Source organism: Drosophila arizonae, chromosome X (assembly GCF_054131065.1).
Source record: "Drosophila arizonae isolate 15081-1271.41 chromosome X, UAZ_ARI_1.0, whole genome shotgun sequence".
Taxonomy (NCBI): domain Eukaryota; kingdom Metazoa; phylum Arthropoda; class Insecta; order Diptera; family Drosophilidae; genus Drosophila; species Drosophila arizonae.
In genome coordinates this window covers 16,275,063-16,300,148 of record NC_142927.1, presented here as the reverse complement: position 1 = coordinate 16,300,148, position 25,086 = coordinate 16,275,063, and the positions used below count along the sequence as shown (strand labels likewise).

The 25,086-nt window shown below is 40.3% G+C and overlaps 5 protein-coding genes across 15 annotated transcripts in view; 1 reads left to right on the top strand and 4 right to left on the bottom strand.

Annotated features, from left to right (window-relative positions):
* Rhp (GTP-Rho-binding protein rhophilin) overlaps positions 1-7,043 on the top strand; it is a 42,815-nt gene extending 35,772 nt beyond the window's left edge. For all 10 annotated transcript variants that reach the window (XM_089475856.1, XM_089475853.1, XM_089475850.1 and 7 more), the window contains 10 exons: positions 604-720; positions 1,688-1,815; positions 3,633-3,786; positions 3,872-4,330; positions 4,575-4,719; positions 4,820-5,088; positions 5,168-5,300; positions 5,374-5,690; positions 5,763-5,915; positions 5,972-7,043. In XM_089475856.1, coding sequence (XP_089331982.1) covers positions 604-720; positions 1,688-1,815; positions 3,633-3,786; positions 3,872-4,330; positions 4,575-4,719; positions 4,820-5,088; positions 5,168-5,300; positions 5,374-5,690; positions 5,763-5,915; positions 5,972-6,175 — 2,079 coding nt within the window. In that variant the 3' untranslated portion in view covers positions 6,176-7,043. The remainder of the gene's footprint in view (positions 1-603; positions 721-1,687; positions 1,816-3,632; positions 3,787-3,871; positions 4,331-4,574; positions 4,720-4,819; positions 5,089-5,167; positions 5,301-5,373; positions 5,691-5,762; positions 5,916-5,971) is intronic.
* LOC108619146 (uncharacterized) lies at positions 6,997-9,268 on the bottom strand. Its single transcript, XM_018015514.2, has 2 exons — positions 8,948-9,268; positions 6,997-8,896 (listed from the first exon to the last, which is right to left on the bottom strand). The coding sequence occupies exons 1-2, from the start codon at positions 8,972-8,974 to the stop codon at positions 7,262-7,264; spliced, it is 1,662 nt and encodes a 553-aa protein (XP_017871003.1). The 5' UTR covers positions 8,975-9,268; the 3' UTR covers positions 6,997-7,261.
* A 401-nt stretch (positions 9,269-9,669) lies between these two features.
* LOC108619149 (band 7 protein AGAP004871-like) lies at positions 9,670-15,220 on the bottom strand. The gene is made up of 3 exons (XM_018015519.2): positions 15,049-15,220; positions 11,097-11,613; positions 9,670-11,039 (listed from the first exon to the last, which is right to left on the bottom strand). The coding sequence occupies exons 1-3, from the start codon at positions 15,218-15,220 to the stop codon at positions 10,700-10,702; spliced, it is 1,029 nt and encodes a 342-aa protein (XP_017871008.1). The 3' UTR covers positions 9,670-10,699.
* A 1,133-nt stretch (positions 15,221-16,353) lies between these two features.
* Positions 16,354-19,170, bottom strand: LOC108619148 (uncharacterized). The gene is made up of 2 exons (XM_018015516.2): positions 18,730-19,170; positions 16,354-18,645 (listed from the first exon to the last, which is right to left on the bottom strand). Exons 1-2 carry the CDS (start codon positions 18,923-18,925, stop codon positions 17,777-17,779), a joined length of 1,065 nt encoding a protein of 354 aa, XP_017871005.2. The 5' UTR covers positions 18,926-19,170; the 3' UTR covers positions 16,354-17,776.
* A 272-nt stretch (positions 19,171-19,442) lies between these two features.
* LOC108619144 (uncharacterized) lies at positions 19,443-25,016 on the bottom strand. 2 transcript variants are annotated; one of them, XM_018015511.2, is made up of 6 exons: positions 24,417-25,016; positions 24,282-24,344; positions 23,774-24,192; positions 22,801-22,875; positions 21,475-22,728; positions 19,443-20,091 (listed from the first exon to the last, which is right to left on the bottom strand). In XM_018015511.2, the coding sequence occupies exons 1-6, from the start codon at positions 24,456-24,458 to the stop codon at positions 19,893-19,895; spliced, it is 2,052 nt and encodes a 683-aa protein (XP_017871000.1). In that variant the 5' UTR covers positions 24,459-25,016; the 3' UTR covers positions 19,443-19,892. The 2 variants fall into 2 exon arrangements, with proteins under 2 accessions (XP_017871000.1, XP_017871001.1); XM_018015512.2 differs by lacking the exon at positions 22,801-22,875.
* Positions 25,017-25,086: the final 70 nt, after the last annotated feature.

Genomic DNA, 25,086 nt, shown 5'->3' with positions numbered 1-25,086 from the left:
ATTAGTATTGCAATATAGATTTTCTATTTTTATAAAATTGAATTAGATTTAATTTTTCATCTCTCCACTTCTGCTTTTCCCTCAGTGTAGCCAGAGAGTTTACACTGTGCCATTCCCATTCAGTGGCTGTGGCAGCTGCAGTTGCAGTTGCAACAGTTACACTTTCCACGAACCAAGAGCTTCATTTATCATTCTAGTACTTTTTTTTTGTTGTGTTGCGGCTGTAGGGTCTATATATTCTATTCTCTATACTCTATTCTGTTGGTTTGTTAAGTCAATCAACTTTGTTTGCCGCATTCGCTTGGCACGTTCCAAGCGAAAATTATGCATTGGCCCCCTTTGAAGAAGGTATAAGGTATAAAGGTATGATATATGTATGCACATATGTATGTATGTATGTATATATGTATGCATGCTTGTAATTATGTATGTATGTAAAATATGTGTTTTTTTTTTTTTTATTGAAGCCAAGTTGTTTAGCTAGAAAAGAAATCCATTAATTTGTACTATCTATTATTTAGCATTGGCATTACTCGCAACCATTAAGATAGTTCATTGAAATACGTATACTTACTAATTGAAATTCCACTCTAATCGTTGCAGGGCTCCGATCCACGTGCGGCTACCTGTCGCGGCAAATTACAAAGTCGACGCTGCAAACTGAATCAGGAAATCAACAAGGAGCTGCGACTGCGCGCTGGCGCCGAAAATTTATACAAGGTAAGTCGATTTTAGGCAATGAAGCCATGAAAAGGGGGAATTTTAGAGTATATTAGTTTTGTAAGCAAGGAAGTGGGTGGAGTTCACACGTGCTCTATCTGGAATTCTCTGTGTGTTCATATATATATTGGTCTTTCCGTCGATCTCCCAGCTTGAACCTGCAGATATTTGTAGAGTCTCCTATTTACACGCACAAATCAAGCTTGTTTCTTATCATTTAGTTTATAATAAACATTTCAATGAATATATTTCTACATATGTTTTCAATGTTTTAGCTGCGACAGCTAACAAATTGTGTATAAAGATTCGCGCAGGTGCACAAAAACCGACGAGCTCTTTGCCTTTTGGGCACCTGTTCCAAACTGACAAAAGCTTTTTGCTCGTTGAATACCCATTACCGGCTGTCAAACACATACTAATTGAATTTTGAAAACGCATCAAGTTTCTGGTAGTTGCTAGTCAAGCACTCCCTTCAATAGCATTCCTACAATGAATTCCTATAATAATTCATATAAATTTACAGCTTAAACTGGCTGTGGAGCTATGGCATCCATATGTTTTATTCAGTTTTGTTACCATTAATCTGAGTCGCTTCGATTGCATTTCATAAGTGGAAAAATGCCATGCCTTTGGCTTATTGAATTTATTCTAATATAAACAATTTTTGTTTCCTAAATTTTTTATTTTATTGAAGTGTTTTACTTTAATGATAATTTAAACCAATCTTATTTATTTATTTTATATATTTATTTATTTTTTTTTTTTCAAATATTGCAAATAAAATAATGCAGAAAATTTGTAATAAAATCGCAATAAAGTTTGCTTTGTTGCATTCCAGACTTGAGCTGGTGGAGATGGTTCCTCAATAGGCATATGATTAGCTTACTTTGGATTAGATTGATTAATAGCTGTTTCTCTCTCTCTCTCTCTCTCTCTTTCCCCCTCTCTCTCTCTCTGTTTCTTGCAGGCCACGACCAACCGGAAGCTGCGAGACACCGTCGCTCTGGAGCTGAGCTTTGTCAATTCAAATTTGCAGTTGCTCAAGGAGCAGCTGGCCGAGCTGAACTCATCTGTGGAGATCTATCAAAGCGAGAGGTGAGTGGTGTTATAATGATTAACTGCTCCACTGGGCGCGCACTGGCTGCACTGGCTAAAGCCACCTGCGCCCATTTCCCAAATAACTTGTTGCCATTATTTGTCGTTTTGGCCATTTGATTGTAGTAGTAGTAGTAGTAGCAGTTGGTGTTGTTGTTGTTGTTTTTGTTGCTTTGCATGCAAATGTTGAAATTTGTTGCTTTGCTGTTTTTGTTGTTGTTGTTGTTGCTATTTCTTCTTGCTTTTTTTTTTTAATGTGAAGTTTAAGCTGTAGCTACTGCCCTCTGTTGGCTGGGATTGGGGTATGCAACAAACTATGGGGCGCTACCCAGCTGGGCAGCTGTAATTTTTGCGCATTAGTTTCTGGTCAAGCGCCTTTTTGCGCCGTCTACTGGAACGAAATCACAGCGCTACAAAAAAAAAAAAAAAAAAGCTCAAAAAATATAGAAACAACAACAATCAAACAAACAAAACAACAAAGAAAGTGAAAAAGCGTCATTAAATGCACAACTGACAAAAATACAAATATGATACAAACAAACCAACAATAGTAAAATGTATTTCCACAATGGACAGCCAGACAGACGCAAATGAAGCAACTTCACTTGTCCAATATAAACTCCATAGAGATTTGGGTTTCCAGGGTTCGTCGCACACGCTAATTGAAGTTGATCAGCTCGTTAAATAGATATATATTCACATACATATATAAACAAGTAAGAAAGCTCTAGTCGAGACTGCTCGACTACGAGATCCCCTGAACCCTTGGAGCAATAGATATTTCAATAATTTTTCGCGTCTTTCAGCTTACAGAAGAAACACGCACACACACACACACACACACAGGCACGTACGCACACACAGGCACACATACACACACACGCATACAGACACACATACACACACACACACACGCATACACACACAAACGCATACACACACACATACACACACACATACACAAACACATACACACACAAGCACCCACGCATAAACACGCATGGGCTGTAGTGTGCGCTTACTATGAGAACTTAATTGCTTAATAACTTTTTTTGTGGACGTACGATCTTCATGAAACTTTTAGATTATGATTATAACATGAATATGCATGTAATTGCCAAAGCACATGTCTCTAGTATTTGAAATACGCTTTTTACAAAAGTGAGGATGAGGGGGTGAATTTAAGGGTGGGGGGTAAATTTTAACAAAAACCGAAATTGTATAAATTGGATGTAAGCATACATTAAAAATTTGGAGACTCTAGCAATAAAGGTGTAGAAGATATAATTTTATAACTGGTTTTCGATAAGGTTTTTTATCGATAAAAAAAGATCGGGATGAGTTATCGAATTTTAATGATAAACTTGATATGCGCGCTGTAATTACGGACATTTTAAAAAAAATTTGAAGTCTCTAGCTCTTATATCTTCTGAAATCGACGCGTTCATACATACGGACAGACGGACAGACGGACGGACGGACAGACGGACAGACGGACAGACGGACAGACAGACGGACAGGGCCAAATCAACTCAGCTCGTCGCCCTGATCAAGAATATATATACTTTGTGGGGTCTGCCACGCCTCCTTCTCCCTGTTACATACATTTCAACAAAACCATTATACCCTGATTTCCCATTGAAAATGGGTTCAGGGTATAAAAAATGTATATGTATAGCTGCCTATGAGGTAATAGCTAGCTAACTTATTTCTCGCTTGATTAGCTAAATTCGCTAAATTCTAGTCTAGCTAAATTCTCTTACTAAAGTTAAGATCAATGTAACTTTAAATACATTTTGTTCGAATTTCATTTACAGTCATGAAGGTATTATGCCCATGATACCGTTGGGTCTCAAGGAGACAAAGGAGATCAATTTTATGGAGCCATTTTCGGACTTTATATTGGAGCACTACAGCGAAGAGCCGTCAATATATATGGATGCCATAGCAGATATGACAGACACCAGACAGGTAAGCTGGACAGGTGATACTGTTGCATATCGATCTGACTATAATTATTCTATATATATATATATATATGTATGTATGTGTATAGGCATCAAAGACACCCTCACGTGATGGCCTGGGTGTTGCGCTGCTCTTCCGTTACTACAATCTATTGTATTATGTGGAACGTCGCTTCTTTCCGCCCGATCGCAATCTGGGCGTTTACTTCGAGTGGTACGACTCGCTCACTGGTGTGCCCTCCTGCCAGCGCACCATTGCCTTCGAGAAGGCCTGCACGCTGTTCAATCTGGGCGCCATTTACACACAGATCGGTGCACGTCACGACAGGCGCACCGAACGCGGCCTGGACGCAGCCGTTGATAGTTTTTTGCGTGCGGCTGGAGTCTTTCGGCACATCTACGATACGTTCACCAATGCACCGTCGATGGACCTGAAGCCGCAGGTGCTCGATGTGCTCGTCTCACTCATGTTGTCCCAGGCACGCGAATGCCTGTTCGAGAAGCTGCAGCTACAGATTGAGGCCCTGGGCCTGACGGAGTCCAGTCATGTAAGTCAAATGGATTGAGAGAGCTCTATTAGCTATAAAAGTCATTGTCTCCCCTTACCATTGCCCAATTACCTAAACGCTATCAATGCCTGGAGTACGTGACGTATTCGGAAATAACAATGATATATATGTATGTGGCATATGTCAAAATTGACTGACCCACAGATTTATCTGAATATGCATTTGAGCTGTGCGCCGTCATTTGATGAGTCTTAGCTAATGCATTTCATTGCGACATTTACAGCTCTTTCGGGACTTGGCCGGCGAGGCGGCACAGCTGTCGCTGGAGTACAATGAAATGCATAAGAATATCCAAGTGAATGACACCCACACCTATTTGCCCGAGTGCTGGGCGGGTCTGGTGCCGCTCAAGGCCGAATTGTACAAAGGTGAGTCGGAACGATGATTGGCCTTGCTATTGATATTGGCATTTGGCCAACATCAAATGGATGGTGAACTAACAATAACATTGCAACCACATCCATTCAGCTCTGGCACATCATTACGAGGCGCGGAGCATTGATACCACTGTGGGCGACGCCGACAACGTCTCGTTGGGCACCAAAAAGAGTCAGGCGGCATCGTCGAACGAATCGTTCATTGGCAATGCGCGGGAGGCACTGCGTGCCACTGAGGCGAACAGCGTATGCGAGGAGGAGACCGTCAGCGTAGCTGCCATCAAGCGCACCCACTTGAAAGAAGCTCTGGCTAGTCACGAGGAGGCGCAGCGCTTGCAGCGCATGTGCCGCTACCTGAAGGTGAGTGAGTCATTCAGTAAGCATTCAATCAATCATCCAGTGGCAATTGATTGACGCCCCACTGCATCATCATTTGCAGAACAAAACATCACTGACGCAGGTCATCAAGGAGGCGTACTACAAGACCCAGGACGAGTATGAACGATTCTGCCTTCAGGCTCCGGTCAAGAACATAGATGAGTGCTACGATCTAACTGAGCGAGTTGTGGAAGGTGAGCACTAAAGACTAGATTTGTTAGATATACCTAAGTATATTATAATATACGTATATTTGCTTGCCCGCAGCCTCCTCAAAGTTCACGCTGACGTTGACGGGTCCGGACTTTACATCGTACAAAGTGGAAGATCCGTTCAAGCGACTCGGCCCCATTGCAATATTCTCCGCACGTCGCCACTGGACAGCGCCGCGCTGTGTTCGCCTGCAGAAGGGCTCGGCCATATATCATGATGCGAGCAGCTATCATTGCCACTGTCCCAGGGGCGACGAGAGTCACGAGGCCGGCTGCAGCCTGTACAAGGAGGAGCTAGAGAATTTCGGATTTCATGTGCGTGGCGATGCGCCCGTCATAATAGCACACGTCGAGATCAATTCATTGGCCGATGTTAGTATTAGGCTTCGATTGAGATAAGCTGCCTGAAGTTAGTACTTACTTTGATCATATTCTCCATTGCAGTTGGGCGGCATCAAGGAGGGCGACTTTATTGTGGAAATTGCGGGCATGGATGTCAAATGGTATTCGCATCAGCAGGTCGTACGGCTCATACAATCCTGTGGCGCTACACTGGAACTTAAGGTCATTACGCCCATGGATCGCAATTATCTAAAGGTAAGGGAATGGAAATTCGATAGAAATTGCATATATTAATCAAGATTCGATTGCAGCCACTCTCGTCAAAGGGCTCCATATCAACGTTATCGGCTGCCAGCTCATCGGGCGTTTCGTCCGGCTCATCTAGCCCCACCAGCACCACCACAAAGCCCAAGCTGCGGCTCAAGAACTCGGCCAAGACGCGCTTTGTGGGCAGCGTTTCGTCCAGTTCGTGGAATCCCTTTCGACGTACGCCGAGTCTAGCGAAGATATTTTAAGTGCTCTTTGACAGTTAGCACTAGGGATTGCTTAGTTTAAGTTATGCTTTAATTTCCGCAGCAGTGGCCATTATTTTGCTCGAATGCAAATTGGATTTTTTTTCACACACACACACACACATACACACGTATATATCTGTATATATGTATATGTCTATATACATATATGTACTTATATGTGTTAAGCCAAGTCTTTATTGAACCCATATATGCTTTGCTTTGGATGCTTGCTAAGCCCAACACATAATTCCATTTATTTTCCGACAACATGGAAAATATCTGTGAGAATGTGAATGAATCAGGCATTGATAACGGTACTCGATATGTTTGATCATAGTATATGAATGCAATAATCCATACTGAATCGAATTCGCATTCAGTACGTTACATTTTGTGCAAAATGGTGTATAACACTTGAAACAGACAGAGATAGAGCTAGAGATGGAGAGAAAGGGAGAGAAAGTGAGAGAATGTGTCGCATAGCCCTCAAAAAACAAAAAGTAAAAAGAAAATTCTAATTATTCACGTATTTGTTTATCACGATATGACCATATATGTCACATGCATAGGTATATACCCATATATATATGCTTATTATATCTAATATTCTTTCGAGCTTCAAACTGAAATTGATTTATATTGAAATTGAGTCGACATCGAGCTACTTTTACGCACATTTCCAATGTATATATGTATATTTATATTAAGTCACAATTATTTTGTATACATTTTGTAAAAGCCATTTTATACAACCAATACAGAGATACACACACACACACACACACATATACATACATTTTAAATAAGCAAGTACATATGTATTTCATTGCATTGATAAAATATTTATTAATAAATTTTTTTTTGTGTATGCATGTTTACAATATATTTATATAGATATGTATATATAGATCTATATAAAGATATATCAATCAATACGTTCAGCATATTTGCTTGTTTATTGAGGATTCTTCTGTGAGCCATATCCGAATTTCCTTCAATTTCGATTGTTTAACACATAACTAGAAATTTTTGTTGTTGTTGTTGTTGTTGTTGTTGATTAACCAATAATAAGAAGAACAGTTAAATTTACTTCTGTTGCAGTTTCTGCAACATTTCGCGCACCAACTTTGGAATGCTGTCCAGCTCCTGGACAAGCATCATTTGCTCAGCCAAATTGGCGCGATAAATGCGCTGAACGCGACGAATCATTGGGGCCGTGACATGGGTATCGATCAGGTCTTGTGGAGTAAGGTTCAACATGTTCATGATCTTTGGTCCCTGACGTAGAGCATCACGTACCTTTTCCTCAGCCTTTGACAACTTGCGCTCCTCCTGCTTGGGCTGAGCTGGACTGGGCAAGCCCAGTGATGGCAAATGATGGCGCTCCTTTACGCAGCTTGGTTTTGGTGACTCGGTCTTGCTGCCCGAAGTCGGCGACTCTGTTGTCTCACTGGGTGTGGTAGTAGCATATAGATCGAACAATTTGGTCATATCATCGTTAATCGAACGCAACATCGAGGATGAGCCACTCGATGTGGAATTGCCTTCGTGGAGGCTCTTATAGTAAATGAGATCATCGACTATCTTATTGCGCAGCTCGTTACTCTCGGCGGTTGCCTCCTTGGCACGCCTGGCAATTGCCAATTGGCTATTCTTGTTGCCATGACGTCCGTGGCGTGACTTCGACTGTGTCTGGGCCGCTTTCGATGTCTTGCAAGTATGCACCTTGGTCGGTGGCTTGATCTCAGTTGACTCCTTCATGCTGGCGGCACTTGATTTTGTCTCTTGCTCCATGTTGCGTGACGGATTGCGACCCTTCTTAGTCACCCTGCTGGCTTGTGCTGCATGCAGATCCACGTCATCTGGTGTATATTGGGTCTGTTTGCGAACGTGCTGAGAAGTCTGATGTTTTGGTAGTGGAACAGCAAACTCTTTGTGCTCCGACTCCTTTGGCAATTTGTCGGCAATGGACTGAAGTGATGTCTCAGTGGCCACAGTGCGGAAGCTCTGCGGCGGCTTCTGCTTGCGCAGATCAAGCGGACCGCAAGGCTCAGTGGCCGCTGGAGAAACGTAGCCGTTATCCGGAAAATCGTACATGTGCTTGCCGCCCAGCTTCTGCAATGAGCCTTCGCTGACTGGTGACTGCAGCACCTTGGCCATCTTCGACTTGGACTTACGGCTGGTCGATTGCTTGTGATAGTCCATTGGAATCTCTTTGTTGATTGGCTGCGGATAGCGTGGCGGCTTACCATCACAGCGTGGCTTATAGTCACTTGCATGTTCAGTATTTGTTGACTTCGGCTCTTTGATTGACAGCTGCTTGGATGACTTGGCCGACAGCGGTTTCGGTGGTGACGGCATATCCATGGTAAGGCCCGTCATTTCAGTACGTCCTGAGGACTGCTCCAGTTGATCTTCAGTCTGCTGCTGGCTGGACGAGCTATCGCTCTGACTTTCAGAAGTTTGAATCGAACCGAATTCCCTGCTGCAGCGAGGGCAAGCGAACACCAAAGTCTGTGTGGACTTCTCGCAGTCGGGGCGCTTCCTGTACTGCTTGTAGCACGATGGAGTCTCCGACAGCGACATGGAGAACGACTGTGAGAGCGATTTCGAGATGGAATCGATATGTCCACTCAAAGTACTCTCGTCGGTTGACTCCAGGCCAAGTCCAGCCATTTTTTGGCAATCAAGCCGCTCCTTGCAAGTGTTCTTCGATTTCTTCTACAAGGCATGTGATTATGTGAAGGAACACAAAAGAGCTTCGTCACTTACCGATTGGGAATAATAAGACTTCTTCATGATTGAATTCAATTTGCTTGCATACAAAAAAAAAAAATATTTTTTCTTTTGTGAACTTTTTTTTTCTCAATTTTAGGTTGTCAATTTTAGGTTGTCAGTTTTTTCACAATCTTACGAGTTTGCGAACAATTTATAATGTATATATAAATATATATAAAAATGAAAATTCACTTTTGAAATTGTATTATTTGGTTTTTTTCAAATTTTTGTTTGTATATTTGGAAATTGAAATTTTTATTCGTCCTGTTCGTTTGACTAGGTAACAGAGACTGACGATTTTCCTTTATGAGCTCTCAGAGCAGCTCGAATTCAACGAAAAACTTTTCAGGGCTAACTAGATTCGAATTTAGCATTGGGTTGAGTGGCAACAACAACTGAGTACAACAAAAAATATTGCATACTTTCGAGTAAATCATTTGAAGGACGCTAAGGGAACTAGATTCAAAACAAGTGTTGGACAATTTCAAAAGAAAATTGTCAAAAAATGGGGAGAAAAAAAGGTAAAAAAATAAAAGCTCTTACGAAATTCGAACCGTAATGTTAGCTGAAGAACTGCTGAATTTGATCATAAATAAAATAAACTTATTATAAATATCAATAAATATTATTATGAAAAAAAAGAAAAGAAAAAAAAAAATAATATATATATATATATATATATATATATATATATATACATATATGTATTAATATAAATAAATTTTTATTAAAAAAAGAAGAATATAAAAATTAACTGAAGTAATGAATAAAATACAAATTGAAGTTTACACTCCAGAGCTAGGAAGAGCTGTGGAAGAGGAATCAGAAACTAAACTCAATTCAGAGCGCCCTAGAAGCCCAAAGAATGCGAATATTTCTGTTTAAAATGAATTTTAATAAACGCAATTAAACAAAAATTTTAAATATCTATAAATAAAAATATAATAATTTTTTAAGTTTAGAGAAATTTTTACCGCTCAACTAAATAAAATTATGTTCTAGCAAAATAGTTATATTATAAAAAATGAAAAATAGTAATTAATTAATATAAATAAAAAAAATAATAATAATATAATAATGTGCCGTAAAGTACATAATTATAATAAACATTATTACAAATAAATTGTTAGTAGTTCTCTCTTGAATTTTAACAAAGTTATGCTTCAAGTCAAGAATTAGGAACTTGTATCGGCTTTACTAATCAAAATGAATGCCTTATGCCTTGGTATTAATGCATATGCTGAATCAATTATATTATTTTATGTGCTTAGAAATTAGAAATACTTGAACAGGCATGCTGAACGAAAGGCAGTGCGAATGCTTTAAGCAGCTGTTGGGCAGAGTATTTAAGACGTGCTTCAGTCAAGCACTTCGGGCCCTTGCTTAGGTCTAGTTGAACAGTTACAAATTATAGGTAGCTATAAATTACGAATTTAAATTACGTACAAGACTTTACATTTAATAGAAAAAAAAAACTTTAAACATAACTTAAATATTACTTTAAATGATTTTTACTTAAAGTAAGTAAATTGAAGAACAGCAAGTGGATGTGTTTAGGCACAATTGAGTTCACTATGAAGCACCGATTTGCTCTCTCTCTCTCTTTCTCTCCCTCTCTTGCTTCTCTCACAGCAAGTAGCCAACGATATCGTCATCGTCCTCCACGTTATCGTTGCCCGCAATTTGCCGGCGCAGCTCGCAGCGACCCAGCGCCTCCAGGTACGGCTGCAGCACCGACATCGAGCGTCACTGATGGTGCTGGTGCTGGTGCCTGTGCAGGGGCGATGGCGTCGCATGCAGGTTGGCCGCATGCTGGGCGGACGAGTTCAGAAATGGTGTGAGCAGCTCTATGGGCAGGGGGAAAATGATGGTCGAGTTCTTCTCTGCCGAGATGCTGCTCAGCGTCTGCAAGTAGCGCAGCTGTAGAGCCGATGGACTCGACGATATGATCTCGGAGGCCTCTTTGAGTGCACGCGACGATTTCATCTCACCCTCGGCGGCAATCACCTTGGCGCGTGCCTCACGCGCAGCCTCCGCCTCGGCGGCCATGGCGCGTTGCAGTGCCGTTGGCAGCGAGACATCCTTGCTGCAATAAATAGAGAGAATGCATTCAGAGATCTAAATTCCATTCCATGCGACTCACATTTCCACTCGCTCCACCTTGACGCCCCACGGGTCGGTGGCCTCGTCCAGGGACATTTGCATCGTATGCGAAATGGTCTCGCGCTCAGTGAGCAGCTCCGAGAGGTTGCGAGTGCCCAGCACGTTGCGCAGCGTTGTGGCAGCCAAGAGGCGTGTGGAGTGGCTGTAGTTGGAGACCTGAATAACGGCCTTCAGTGGATCACTGATGCGATAGTAGACCACTGCATCGACTGTCACCGTCACCGAGTCCTTGGAGAGCACCTCCTGCGGCGGCACATCGAACGAGACGGTGCGCAGATCCACCGGATAGTAGTCATCCACGCAGGGCAGCACAAAGAAGACGCCCGGGCCGCGCGCCCCGCCGCTGCGCAGTCGGCCCATGCGAAAGATGACCGCACGCTCGTACTCGGACACCACCTTGAAGCAAATGAAGACCGAGAAGGGAAACGTCAACACCATGATCAGCACCGATATTGCCGTGGCCAGCAGCTCCACGCAGCCCATCTCCTCATTTTCAGCTGCCAGAGAAGAGAAGAAAGCAAAAACCAAATCAAAAGGAGCTGCGGAATGCGTAACATTAATCGCAGCATTTCACAAGCAATTGAAAATCAATTGAAGACACATTTCATGACGTGCTCGCATGCTGTGTGGCTGGTGGGCGTGTGGGGTGTGTGGGGTGTGTGGGGTGGTGCGCCGTGTGGCTTGTGCTGCCGTCTGCCACATGTGCATTGTGGCACTTGTTGCTCGCGTTGCTCGTGTTGCTAAAAACGCAAATGTTTTCTCTATGCCGCCTCGGATTTCCGTTTGTTGTTCCACTGAACGCGGACAGCCGGACAGATTTTCATTGGAAATGGGCACAGACACTGGCCACAAACAGAGATCACACGAAATCAGTCAAAACACTTGGCGTACATTTAATAAAAAAACATGGCTAAATATTTATTCTACTGGCCAAACAGACTCTGGAGGTAATGGCTATACCATCATTATATGCACAACCACCAATGTAATTGTGTTGTTAGGAATGACTATGATTTCGATATGACTCGATTAACTCTAAGTCTGTTCGCTGTGTGGCTTAAGCATTAAATTTTTTATGTATGTATGTACAATACTTGCATCGGCAGGTATAAGTATATTGAAGATATGAATATGTGGAAGTATATATTGATTCAAAAAGAAATTTCTTAGATATCTCTATTCTTATATCCATTATGAAGTTTGTTCATTTCAATATACAATTTTGATACTTTTTTTTTTTTTTTTTTTTTTTTTTTTTTTTTTGTATAAATTCTGAAATGAGCCTTGAAAACTTTAGTATTTCTTTCGGAATTAATTGGAATTTTAGGAGCAAGAGATAATTGGTAGTGCAGCTGCAATTATATTGCACTATCAGAAATTTAAAATAAATCGTAATAAATAAATGTTAATAAATAAAAGAAGTAATAAATATTATAGATTGTAATAATATAAATTATATGAATAAATAGTAAATAGTATAAATTATAAAATATAAAATATATTAAATATGAAAAAAAAAAATACAATATTTTGTATAAATAACATAAATAAATGGATAGAAATTAACAAAAAAAAAAAAATAAAAAATAAGAATTAAATAAAAAAAAAAAAAATAATAATAATATATATATATATATAAATATCTTAAATATCTTAAATAAATAATAATATTAAATCATTAATTGCATCAATTTACCGGCCTATAATAATTCGTGGTTTCGTTAAGTTTTTAAGATATAGAACCATAGAAATAATAAAGTTACTTGCACTTCATATAAGAGTATATAATCTATCTATATATGTATAAGCCATAAAAGTAAAGTTTTATGTCTTCAAGTAAAATGGAATCTTTAAAATATAAATACAAATCGGACTACATTAAATATGAGAACCTGTACTACATTAAGCTTAATTGGATTTTAAATGGAGAGTACAATCTATCCTTATATCTGCCATAAAAGTGAAGTTTTATGACCTGGAAGTAAAATGGAACGAAAGCAATTGTTTTTGATCTCAAAGATCTTGCATACGGCTGCGATCTATCAGCTCGCTATTGTCTAACTACATAAGTAGGTATTTGTTTATGGCTAAATTAGCCATATTTTCATAGATGAACAGCCTAAGCAGACATAGCTACATATATACATATACATATATACATATATATATATATATAGAATGGTAATTGCATGGATTGTTTATGTTTTAGTATAGAGATTTCAACGAGTGCGGGCAGGTTGAACTAATACCAATCCAGGGCAGAGCAGACCAAAGCAAAGCTAAACAATCGCCTGGCCAATTGGAACATTTATGGAATGTTTATGTAGTACGAGTACATGTTGGCCAAAATGAAAAGAAAAGGAAAAAGAAAAATTCACTCTATAGATGGGTAGCACGGTTATTTTCAGTTGGAGCAGCTTTTCTTTTTATACCCTGAACCCATTTTCAATGGGAAATCAGGGTATAATGGTTTTGTTGAAATGTATGTAACAGGCAGAAGGAGGCGTGGCAGACCCCACAAAGTATATATATTCTTGATCAGCGCGACGAGCTGAGTTGATTTGGCCCTGTCCGTCTGTCTGTCCGTCTGTCCGTCTGTCCGTCTGTCCGTCCGTCCGTCTGTCCGTCTGTCCGTATGTATGAACGCGTCGATTTCAGAAGATATAAGAGCTAGAGACTTCAAATTTTTTTTTAAATGTCCGTAATTACAGCGCGCATATCAAGTTTATCATTAAAAATCGATAACTCATCCCGATCTTTTTTTATCGATAAAAAACCTTATCGAAAACCGGCTATAAAATTATATCTTCTACACCTTTATTGCTAGAGTCTCCAAATTTTTAATGTATGCTTATATGCAATTTATACAATTTCGGTTTTTGTTAAAATGTACCCCCCACCTCAAAATTCACCCCCTCACCCTCACTTTTGTAAAAAGCGTATTTCAAATACTAGAGACTTGTGCTTTGGCAATTACATGCATATTTATGTTATAATCATAATCTGAAAGTTTCATGAAGATCGTACGTCCACAAAAAAAGTTATTAAGCAATTAAGTTGTCATAGTAAGCGCTCACTGCCGCCCATGCGTGTTTATGCTTGTGTGTGTATATGTATGTAATTGTTTGTGTATGTGTGTGTGTGTGTGTGTATGTGTGTGTATGTATGTGTGTGTATGTATGCCTGTGTGTGCGTGCGTGCGTGTGTGTGTGTGTGTGTGTGTGTGTGTGTGCGTGTTTCTTATGTAAGCTGAAAGACGCGAAAATTATTGAAATAGCTATTACTCGAAGGGTTCAGGGGATCTCGTAGTCGAGTAGTCTCGACTAGAGCTTTCTTACTTGTTCTTTTTGTTTATCTTATATGTTTCGACAATACGATTTATATCCCATATCCGTATACGAATCAAATCGTTGCCTCACGTCACATCACGTCACGTCACGTTGCGTCGCGTCTCGTCAATCTTGGCCGTTATTTATTTTTACTTGTCGGCGCACAGTTTATATTGCATACTTCATAGGTGGTCGTCGCTCGATCTCGGCTGATCGATAGATATGTACCATTCAATATATGTGTATACAATATCATCGACATGGAATGAATCATTTTCACCTACGGCCAGGGGCCAAATTGACTGAATTATGTTTTTTTCGAGCGCATAAATATGAATTTATGAGATCGTGAAACGAAAACTATTTGTATCTTTTATAGTTCTACACACACACAAACACACACAACGTCAATCAGCCGTGTTCAGTTTATGAACCAAATATGCAATGCGAAATGCGGCCAAATGTTGAAAAACAATTTGTAACTGGAAAACGATAAAAGTTGTGAAGTTTTGTGAAGAGAATTTAGAGTGGGAAAATTTGCTTCATCTTATCAGATTTGCCTTTCAGGTGAAAGTTTTAGTAGTTTGCAGGCTTGTTTCTTACAGGTTTTCAGTCCCTGATAGGGATGTGTGCTGGAGCTGATCTGAACCGTGTGCTGCTGCTGTTGTTGTTGCTGCTGCTGCTGCTGCTGCTGTGGGGCAAGCGAGGTCTGGCCGGCGACTGTTCCGGGCGGATTGAGACGCGATCGATGCTGATGCGGCGATGCAGGATGCATGATGATGCTGCTGCTGCTGCTGCTCCTCGGCTAAAGATCTGTATCGTTAAAATGGCGCACGATGAGCACTGCACGCGTCTAGCGCACGTTTCCAATTGAGCAGCGGGCCGCAAGTCTCAAGCGTCGAAGCAGTTGTTCGGCTCATTTCACACGTTGCTGTTTACGGCGCCTCCGCTCCGTGCCGTGGCGTGCCGTGCCGTTCAACCATCCGGCCAAAGCATCTCTCTGTATACACGCACACACACACACACGTGAATGTTGTTTGTATTTCTTGCTGTATTTTTTTTTTTAAATATATATTTTTTTTCTCTGTTTGTTGTTTAGATTATTAGAAACGAACGAACTACAAAAGTCTATATGGAGAATATGGAGATAATTTATAAACCACTTCAGCTAACAAAATGTTGAGGCGGCTATGCCCGTTGTTAGGCATTTGTCTTAATCAAGCAGGGAGCAGCCGCTCTGGTGATCTATTAGCGACAAAAGGTCAAACGGTTTACAACATTTCACACGCAAATGTGTCGCACGCAAGGCGAAGCGACGCGGGCTCCCTCTCCCATTTCGATCCAATTTATGATCCTGGGAGATGTTGATTTATATTTATTATATGAAAGATCAAAAAGATCTCTGTGGAATAATATATGAGGCAAATAAAATTATTCATAAATTTTTATAGAAAATAAAATAAATTAAAAATTCGAAAATTGAAAGAAATAGCTGAACAGGATTCAGTCTGCCAATGCTTGTCGCTCTCTTTCTCTGCCTCTCCTTCCCTCTCTCTCTCAAGCTAGTTCACAAAGTGAAGAGTTTGTTAAGTTTGGGTTATGTACCTTTCGCCTAGCTAGTTAGCCTTTAAATAATTCCCCAAGGGGCGTGGCAATATACATTTGGGGCATATACATTTGGGGCTAAAAATATTTGGTTTTTCAGTTGAATTACTCTTGCCTTCCCCTTTAGTATACTGACTATCAGTAGCGCCTTTCTCTGTAATTCTCATTGCATTTGTCAGCTTTAGCAGCTGCATCAATTTGATATCACACTTGCTTGAATTTGTGGGAATCACATAGAGAGGCGCTGCTGTCTGAGAGAGGGGTAAAATAAATATTCCAATAAATGAAACTTGAAATAAATGATTCGAGATAAATGATAATCATTTGGTTTAATAGTAACATATAATTGATATATCTATAACAAATTGCAATTGGTTTTGTTTTTTGTCGACTTCTAATAGCCAATAAGTAATATCTGATATAGGCAATAGCTCGTTTGAAGATTATATTTTTCGTGTTTTGGCACAGTGCGTGTTATTTTCGCAGAACAAAATCGTTTTGCCAATGCATTTCACATTTGTTGTATACAATTTGTGTTGTTGTTGTTATTGTTGTTGGACTCTCGATGCGTGTTACGCATGTTTCATGCTGCCCGAAGGCAAATTGACTCAAGGTTCTACTTTATTATTATTGGTTACACTGCATTTGCTTTATTGTAATAGTTTCGTTTATAACAAATTATTATGCAATAAATGCGCGCTTTGTTTTTGTTTTCTTTCCATAATGTTCTCTTTATACAGCTGGCTAAATCCAATTCTGTTTTGTTTTTATATTTGTTTTTAATGGTTCGTAGATCAATTACTTTGCCAGATCTGAAAGTCTATAAGATATTGTTACCGAACAGATACAGATAGATGTGTGTATATATGATACAGCATTATTGAGAGCTGTAAGGCACATTTTGGTTATATATAATATACATATACATATATGTATATATAAATGGTTTACAATAAGATTTGTATAGTATAATTTATGATTGATTGCTAATTGCGCCTTAAGTATTGAAATATTCCTTCTACAACTTTGTTGCATAGTTTAAAGGTAGTATAAACGTATAGCTATATACGGAGACATACATTCATATATCTATATATATATATTTATAATTGTATATAGATTGATATTAGAAAATGCAGAAATTAAATGTGAAGCTATTAATCAAATGCTGGCAATATTTTCATTCAATGAGTTTTTAACGTTTTAATTTTTGTTTTGCTTTGCGCTACGCTTGAATCTTATCAACATATTCGATTTGGCCGCTGGGTATATACTATATATGTGTATATATATTCTTGGAAATTACTCTTGCACACACACACACACGCATACACGCACAAACAACAGCTATACAAATATTCTCAATGTTTTAATTGACTGAGCAATGTGTGTGGGTGTGTGTGTGTGTGTATGTGTGTATATTTAGTCTGTGCCGCTGCCCCGTTATGACATGCGCCGCGTATCAATCGCTCCCTCTCTCACTCTCGCCCACAGTGTGGCTCTCGCTCATTGCTTCTGTTTTTGCATTCCATGCAGAAATCAAATAATAAGAATAATAATGATAATAATAATAATATCTTAACAATTAATAATCTTTCCAATTATTTGCTGTGCTTTATCAAATTCGTTTGCGCTACGGCAGCCGCGTGGCACCTCCAGCACCTCCACCGCCGTCACTTGCAGCCAGCTCCTGCTGCTGATGCTGATGCTGCTGATGGCGCCTTCGTCAATCGTTGTACATGCCATCGACCAGGAAGTCCATGCGTCTGTAGTGACGCGTTGTCCATAGATCACGGAAGCGCCTGTAGCCCACAATGAATACGGCTATGGCCAGCGGCACAGCCAGCATGACGGTTACGATGGGCACGATGTATTCGTTCTCGCCACGATTCACCAGGCTGCTGCTCATCTGCTGCACGGGCAAGACATGCGGTGCAACGCTGCCACCGTTGAGAGCACTCATATCCAATTTCTCACCCTCAATTTGTTTCGCCATGCTGCTGGTGACGGTTGGCTTTTTGGGACGAGCTGTGGTTGTGGTTGTGGTTGTGGTACTTGGAGTAGTTGTGGTCGTTGTCGTGGATGTGGTTGTTGTTGTGGTTGTAGTAGTAGTTGTTGATGAAGTAGAAGTTGTTGATGTTGGCGTAGCGGCGATGCTGCTGCTGTTGCTGCTGCTGCTGCTACTATTTGTGGCTGTGCCATTGATAACAGCTGCTGTTGTTGTATTGATAGTTACGGTGGTGCCGCTGCTGCTGCTGCTGCTGCTATTATTATTATTATTACTATTGTTCTTGCTGTCATTGCCATTGCCATTGACGTTGCCGTTGCCGTTGTTGTTCTTGATGTCACTCAGCGATACGCCATCGGCCACTATTTTGTCCGTCTTGGTCGTTGATTTGGATTGTTTTGTTATCGGCGTTATTGTTGTTGTTGTCGTATTCGATGCTTTAGATAATTGCGGCTCTGGTGTGGACGCTGGTAGCTTCACCACAGTAGCGCTGTCCGTATAGGTAACGCCACGCGCTAGCACCGGAGATTGATCCGCCGTGGCGTTGACCTTGACCGGTTTGTTCACTGGCAATGGATGGGCTATATCTGTCAAGATTTATGACATACAAATTGTATGTATGTATATTAATAATGTATAAATTGTATATCTGAGAACGCGAATACACATACCTGATGATGATGCGTTAGCACTTTTAGCTTCGTTCAAAGTTGTTGCATTACTGGTGCTGTTGTTTGGCCCAACCATGGATAGTTTGGTTGCATTGGAAATAGCTGGAGTTCCAATTGCTATTTGATCCGCTTGGGCCAGCGGTACGGCTGTTAGCTGCTGCATTAGCAGGAGCAAAAGCACCGGAAGCACGTTCATTTTTCACTTTGATGCAGCCGTGTGAAATGTGCTGCAGTTGCTAAATTTGGCAGCGGATTGCCTTTTGCTTTTATTTGGAATATCTTGGAGCTCAATAGCGATGCACAACAGTTCGATTACTGGTATCGATATGAATGAATGTGACAAGTGTATTTGCGAAATATACGATAGGAATATCAAGTCCCATCCCTCGCTTGCCAACCCAACTTGTGTATTCAGAAATAATATAAGATGTCATTTAGAATTTATAACTAGCTGAAATATAATACTATGTCATAGTTTTAACGCCATTTATTTATTTTTCGTATACAATTAAAGTCACAAATAATATATAAAACGAGCATCGCACTCATGCAGTTAGCTGCTCACTTACAAAAGCTGTTTTCTTTTTCACTGCCCAAGTAAAAATCGTACACCAAACATTATCGATGTGTGTGCTTTGTTCTATCGATAGGAAAACGTTAATTTAAATAATTTACTTGATGGCAAATTAAAAAAAAAAAAAAAACAATTTAAGTCAATATTAATATGTATGTATATTTATAACGTACTCTGTATAATTTCTATAATTATTTTGTATTTTACGGTTTATCTCTTTTGAATTGTGTGTGTTTTTTTTTTGTTGCTAATTTTATATATTTCTGTTCTAACTGATTCTTTTTGTATGCATTTTGCCTATGACTAGCTTTAGTTAGTTAATTCAATTACAGAACAGCATAAAATGTAACTTGTTTTGTTTTTGTTTTTTGTTTGACTTTGTACGCTAAACAACATTATTGCACATATTAGGATTAGAGCATAGCGAGAAGCTATGCGTTAAAAGAAAGCAGTTGAATGATCTCGGGCAGCTCCTGCCGATCCACCTCACAGTGGATTGAATGATGTCAAGTGATATGTACGCCTCTTACTAATTGCTTGGGAAATGGTATATGCAGCAGCTCCGAATTTTAGCTATTATAGCTCAGGCTTAAAATAATAAAGCAGCTCGTTGCTGTTGCTGTATGCTAGTTGGTGTTGTTGTTGCTGCCGATGTTCGGGTTGTGAGTGCTGCGGCCGTTGGTGACTTTAATTCCTCCACAATGATGACGCCGTGCTCATCAACCATGTGATTCAATAGCAAATTCTCAACCTGCTCATCGGATAGTAATTCTTTGGGTTCTGAGGATCTGTAAAGTAGTTGTTGTTGTAATTGTGTAACACCAAAAACAGAGATAGCCAAAGACAACAGATTAAAGTAGGCGCAAATGTGATGGAAAGAGACAAGAGAGTGTGTGAGAGAGAGAGAGATAGCGAGAAAGATGTACAGATAGAGACAGAAGCTTGGCAAAGTTTTAAGCAGAATGGATGCATGAAAATTTATGCTTAATGAAATCTAATGAATCGAATCGAAAAAAAGGAAATATTACAAATCAGCAACTAGTTCACATCGATAAGTGCATTTGGTTTCTTGAAATAACTTTATGCTCATTCACTTCGGTTGAACATGAAAATAATGAATACTAAAAAAATTCAGTTGAATAGATTGAAATTGAAAAGTAAAGTATTTAATATCACAAATGATATATATAATATAATTTGAAAGATATATATAAAAACTTAATTATATTTCATAATACAATTTCAATATATTAAAAAAATAAAAATAAAAAATAAACAAATAAATAACAAATTTTTTTTTAATTACATGATTTTTTTATGAATAATTAAGTTTCAATATAAATCTTTCAAATTATGTTGTTATTAAATTCAATTAAATTAAAAAATTAAAATTAAATTGGCATATGTTCAATTCCAAAATATATATTGCAAATTAAGAAAAATAAAAGTTATTTCATGATGCCAAAACACACTGATACACACAGATATACATACATACACTCTCATATACACACTCCCATACATACGCATGCACATACTCACACACTCACTCACATACACACACATACACACACACACAAACAAAAAGTATTTGCAGTACATACAAATTTGTTAAAAGTAGATTTTTGACTTTGGTTTTTAGTTTTTGTTTTTGAGAAGCGTGCGTGCGTGCAATGCGGTTAGTTGATTGTTATTGTAGTAGTAGTTGTAGTAGTATTTGTTGTTGTTGTTGTTGGTTGGTTGATTGATTGATTGATTGTTGTTATTACTGTAGTAGTAGTTGTTGTTTTTGTGATTGTTGTAATCGAATTTGTGTGTTGAAAGAGCAAATATACCAAATTAAAGCAGCCAATTCGTTACTTTTTGTTATCGAGCATTTAGGAATTTAGTTAATTGCAGTAGCTGATTATTATTAGTTCTTGCAGTAGTTGAAGCATTTGGGAGTTTTGTTTTTTTTCTTTTAGTTTTTTTTGTAATTTTTTTGAGTGAGTGCAGTTTGAATTTGGAATAGCAGTTTGGCGGTAAATCGGTTTATCGTTTATCGATCTGTTTGATTTCTTGTCCGATTTGATCAAATGAGCTTTGTCAGGCGATTCTGCAGCGTGCAGAGTAGGCTGCTGCCAACGCCGACGTTGACGCCGGCGGCGCTGCGTCCGCTGCCATCTACTGACCTGCTAAACAAAAAGAAATCGCCGGCACCGCCGCTGCTGCTGCCGCTGCCGCTGCTATTGTTGCTGCCAGCTGAGGCATTCGCTGCCGCTGCCGCTGCCGTCGCTGTCGTCGTCGTTGTAGCTGCACCGGCTGCGGCTGCTGTTGCTGTTGCAGCAAGCAGCGCATCCGTCTCGCCGCCATCGTTGGCCATTTCCGATTCACTATTGCGCCGCTCCAGACTGCGGCCGACCTTCTGAAAGCCGTAGCTAAACACATCCTTCACCTTGTCGCCGGCATCGATCAACAGATCCAGACTCTGCCGTCGTCCGCTGCTCTTGAAGCTATTCGAACGCGACAGCCACTGGCTGAGGCTCTGTTTGCGGCTCATCTGTTGGCCGGCCAGGCCGATGCCGATGCCAATGCCGCTGCTATCGTCCTGGAATATCGTCGTGCAGGTCACTTTGCGCTTGGGCTCATCCGACGAGGATGTGGAGTGCTGCGACTGTGCATCCGCATCCAGGCCGCCCAGGCCATAGCCCAAACCGTGGCCGCCCAGGCTGCCGGCGCCATCCAGAGCCTGTTGCTCCAGCAGCGACTGATTCGAATAGCTCGAACTGGTGCTGTCCGAGTGCGAGAGCCGTATTTCCGTCCACTGATCGATGTCGTTGTCCGCCGGCGGGGCCGACGTCGATGCCGATGCCGAAGCCGAGGCCGAGGCCAGCGAGCTGCTGCCCGACTCCGAGCGCGGCTTCACCTCGTACGGCCCGCGCAGACCCTGCGCCTGGGCGAACAGATTATTGTCGCCATCCGTGGCGCTGGTGCTGGCCGACTTGTGCATGCCGCCGGCCAGCTTCTGTGGGAAGGTCAACACCGTCTCGAAGTCGTGCAGCAGATGCGGACAGTCGTGCGGATCGGGGTGCCTCTGGCGCGGCGAACTGGCGCCGCTGCCCAGCCGATCGGGCATGCGTAAGTACTCCTCCTCCGGCTCATCCAGCTGCAGCTGCTCCGACTCTGCCTGGAGCTGCTGCTGCTGCTGTTGCTGCGACTGCTGCTGGGAATCGATGGCATCCACCTGGCGCAGCATTGCCTCGTAGTTAAGCAAATTGTTGCGCTGCTGCCGCTGCCTGTGTATATCCTCGGAGATCTGCTCCAGATTCTTCAGGGCCTCGTTGTAGGTCAACTTGGCGGCGCTGACCTTGGCCTCCAGCTCGTTGACGCGCAGCTTTTGCGCCTTCAGCAGTCCGTTGTAGTTCGCGCGCGTCTCATAGTAGGGCCTGCATTAACGAGCGATTATCAGCTAGATTAGTGGGCGTGGCATTGGCGGCAGGTGAGCAGCGCATACTCACGAGCACTGGATACAATACAAAGCGTGCAAAATGCTAAAGTATCTCAACAAAAGTAAATTGCGCCGCAGCTGCAATCTATGAAGAAGAAGAGGAAGAAACAAGAAGAAACCAAAAGAAGAGAACGAAATAGAACCGAAAGTAGAACCAAAAACTAAAAATACAAAAACAAAAAAAAATCAACCAAGAGATGTTCTGGCAGAGTGGCAACTAAATCGAATTGGAATATGATCATATGGGGATTCAATCTATATATAAGATAGGCTTATTATGTATACATATGTATATATATGTATATAGTAACTACCATAAGTAACAAATTATCTTGAAAAGCTCTTGGATCCAAAATGAGCTCCTGGGTTTGTCCTATGAATACATATATCTATGTATATATATGTATATATATATATATATATATATACTTATATATGTATACTATATTATAATATTTTTAAAATTAAATGTCTAGATATCATTATTTACATATATATTTGAAATAAATCATATTGAATGTAGATGAAATATCTCGAATATCTATATGTAATATTTATATTTGACATATTTGAAAACTGGGATAAACTTATTTCATATAATATAAATATTATAATATAATATATTAAAATATAATATATATTCGCAGTTTTCAAATATAATATAAATATTATATTATCAGATTATTCTCATTTTAAAATTGTCAAACATTAAAAACTTCTTTTCAAGTTCTTTTATACTCATAATTATTAACATAATAATAATTAATATTAAAGATATTATATTATATATATATTAATATTAATATTTATTGACGAAATTATATTAATATTATTCAAAAATTTCGTCAATAAATCTAAAAATAAGATAAACTTTAATAAATGCAAATCAAATAATTCTCAAACCAGTTAAAACCCTATTTAAAACTGAATATGCACTCTGCCAGAGCATCAAAAAAGAGTCAAATTGGAGTCCAATTAGATACCTGGAGGAGCGTAATGCTTGCTTGAGCTGCCCTTGGAGCTTGTTTACGCGATTGTTGGCCACCTCGAGCTTCAGTTGGCACATCTTGAGGGCGTTGCGCGTGTCGGTCACCTCCAATTGGGATTGATTGACCTTGCTGGCCGCATGGCTGAGCATCTCCTGGCAGGCGGTGTCCAGCGTGGACTTCTCGCCGAGACCCTGCTCGGCCAGATAGACCATTTCCTTGGCGGCAGCGTGTATGGACTTGGCCTTCTCATGATTGGCCGCCGCCAGCTGTGTCTCCTTGGCCAACTGGGCGGCATAGATGCGCGACTCGTAGTAGGGTTTGGCGGCGTCTATCGAGTTGCCCAGCTTGTGGGCCGCGGCCTTGATCCGCACCACGCTCTCCGCCAGCAGACGCTTAAATTCGCACTTCGCCTCCTGCACGGGAGACAGTGAATGTTATATAAAGTAAATAAGAAACGATGTGTAATGCAAAAAAAAAAAAAAAAATCAATAATAAAACTCACATCGAGCTCCACTTCATATTTATTGATATTGTCCGTCGCTGTGTTGAGCTTTTCTAATTCAATCTGGAATGTAAACCAATTAGCCGATTGAAATAGTGGATAGAGGGATGCAGTCTATGTATATAGGGCAAATACCTGGACACGCGGATCCACGGGCGTATTGCTTTCCGTTGACATTGCAGCTGTACCCGTTGAAATCGAACCGTAATTAACCAAGTCAAATGGGGTTCAGAAATTAACGAGCTTTGTCACTTGGCTATCATGGCGGATGAAGTGCAGCCGTTTGCTGTTTTCAATTCGATTCTGATTGCAACTGTGTCAATTCGATTCACCAAGTGGAAAATTAAGCGCAGCAGTTATTAGTTGAAAAAGCTTTTGTGGCAACAACAATGCGTACACACATAACGATGACAACACAGCGAGCACAGCTTTTGGCAAATGCAAACACAATACGAAAAAAAAAAAATGCGTCCCAGCTGACTGAATGGCCGAAAGCTCTCAATGCACACTGAGTTCGCCGAGAAGCAATAGCTTGCAAAATCTCAAATGAATTGAAACTACTATTGTTTGTCACATTTTTGTTCACTCCCGCGATACTATAGTAATACTGTGCCCAATATGTTTATTTATATTAGTTTTCATTCAATGTTTCACTCTCACAAATTAGCGGCGAGGGCAGCAGTAGCAGCGCTTTTTCCCGTTGATTTTATTGCTCACAACCACCGAGTGCAAGCAGTGGCGCCCCCTATTGTGAGCTTCAGATACATTCTGTTAGTATACAAATATAATTTGTCTGGCAGCACTG

Coding starts and splice junctions, on each gene's coding strand:
- LOC108619146 (XM_018015514.2), bottom strand. CDS start 8,974: ATGAAGAAGTCTTATTATTCCCAATCG. Junction 8,897..8,947: donor AGTCTTATTATTCCCAATCG/GTAAGTGACGAA, acceptor CATGCCTTGTAG/AAGAAATCGAAGAACACTTG.
- LOC108619149 (XM_018015519.2), bottom strand. CDS start 15,220: ATGCATCCTGCATCGCCGCATCAGCATCGATCGCGTCTCAATCCGCCC. Junction 11,614..15,048: donor CTATCAGGGACTGAAAACCT/GTAAGAAACAAG, acceptor CTTCTCTGGCAG/CTGAAAATGAGGAGATGGGC. Junction 11,040..11,096: donor AAGGTGGAGCGAGTGGAAAT/GTGAGTCGCATG, acceptor TATTTATTGCAG/CAAGGATGTCTCGCTGCCAA.
- LOC108619148 (XM_018015516.2), bottom strand. CDS start 18,925: ATGAACGTGCTTCCGGTGCTTTTGCTCCTGCTAATGCAGCAGCTAACA. Junction 18,646..18,729: donor TGCTAACGCATCATCATCAG/GTATGTGTATTC, acceptor AAATCTTGACAG/ATATAGCCCATCCATTGCCA.
- LOC108619144 (XM_018015511.2), bottom strand. CDS start 24,458: ATGTCAACGGAAAGCAATACGCCCGTGGATCCGCGTGTCCAG. Junction 24,345..24,416: donor CCGTGGATCCGCGTGTCCAG/GTATTTGCCCTA, acceptor TTTACATTCCAG/ATTGAATTAGAAAAGCTCAA. Junction 22,729..22,800: donor TTGTATTGTATCCAGTGCTC/GTGAGTATGCGC, acceptor TCGTTAATGCAG/GCCCTACTATGAGACGCGCG.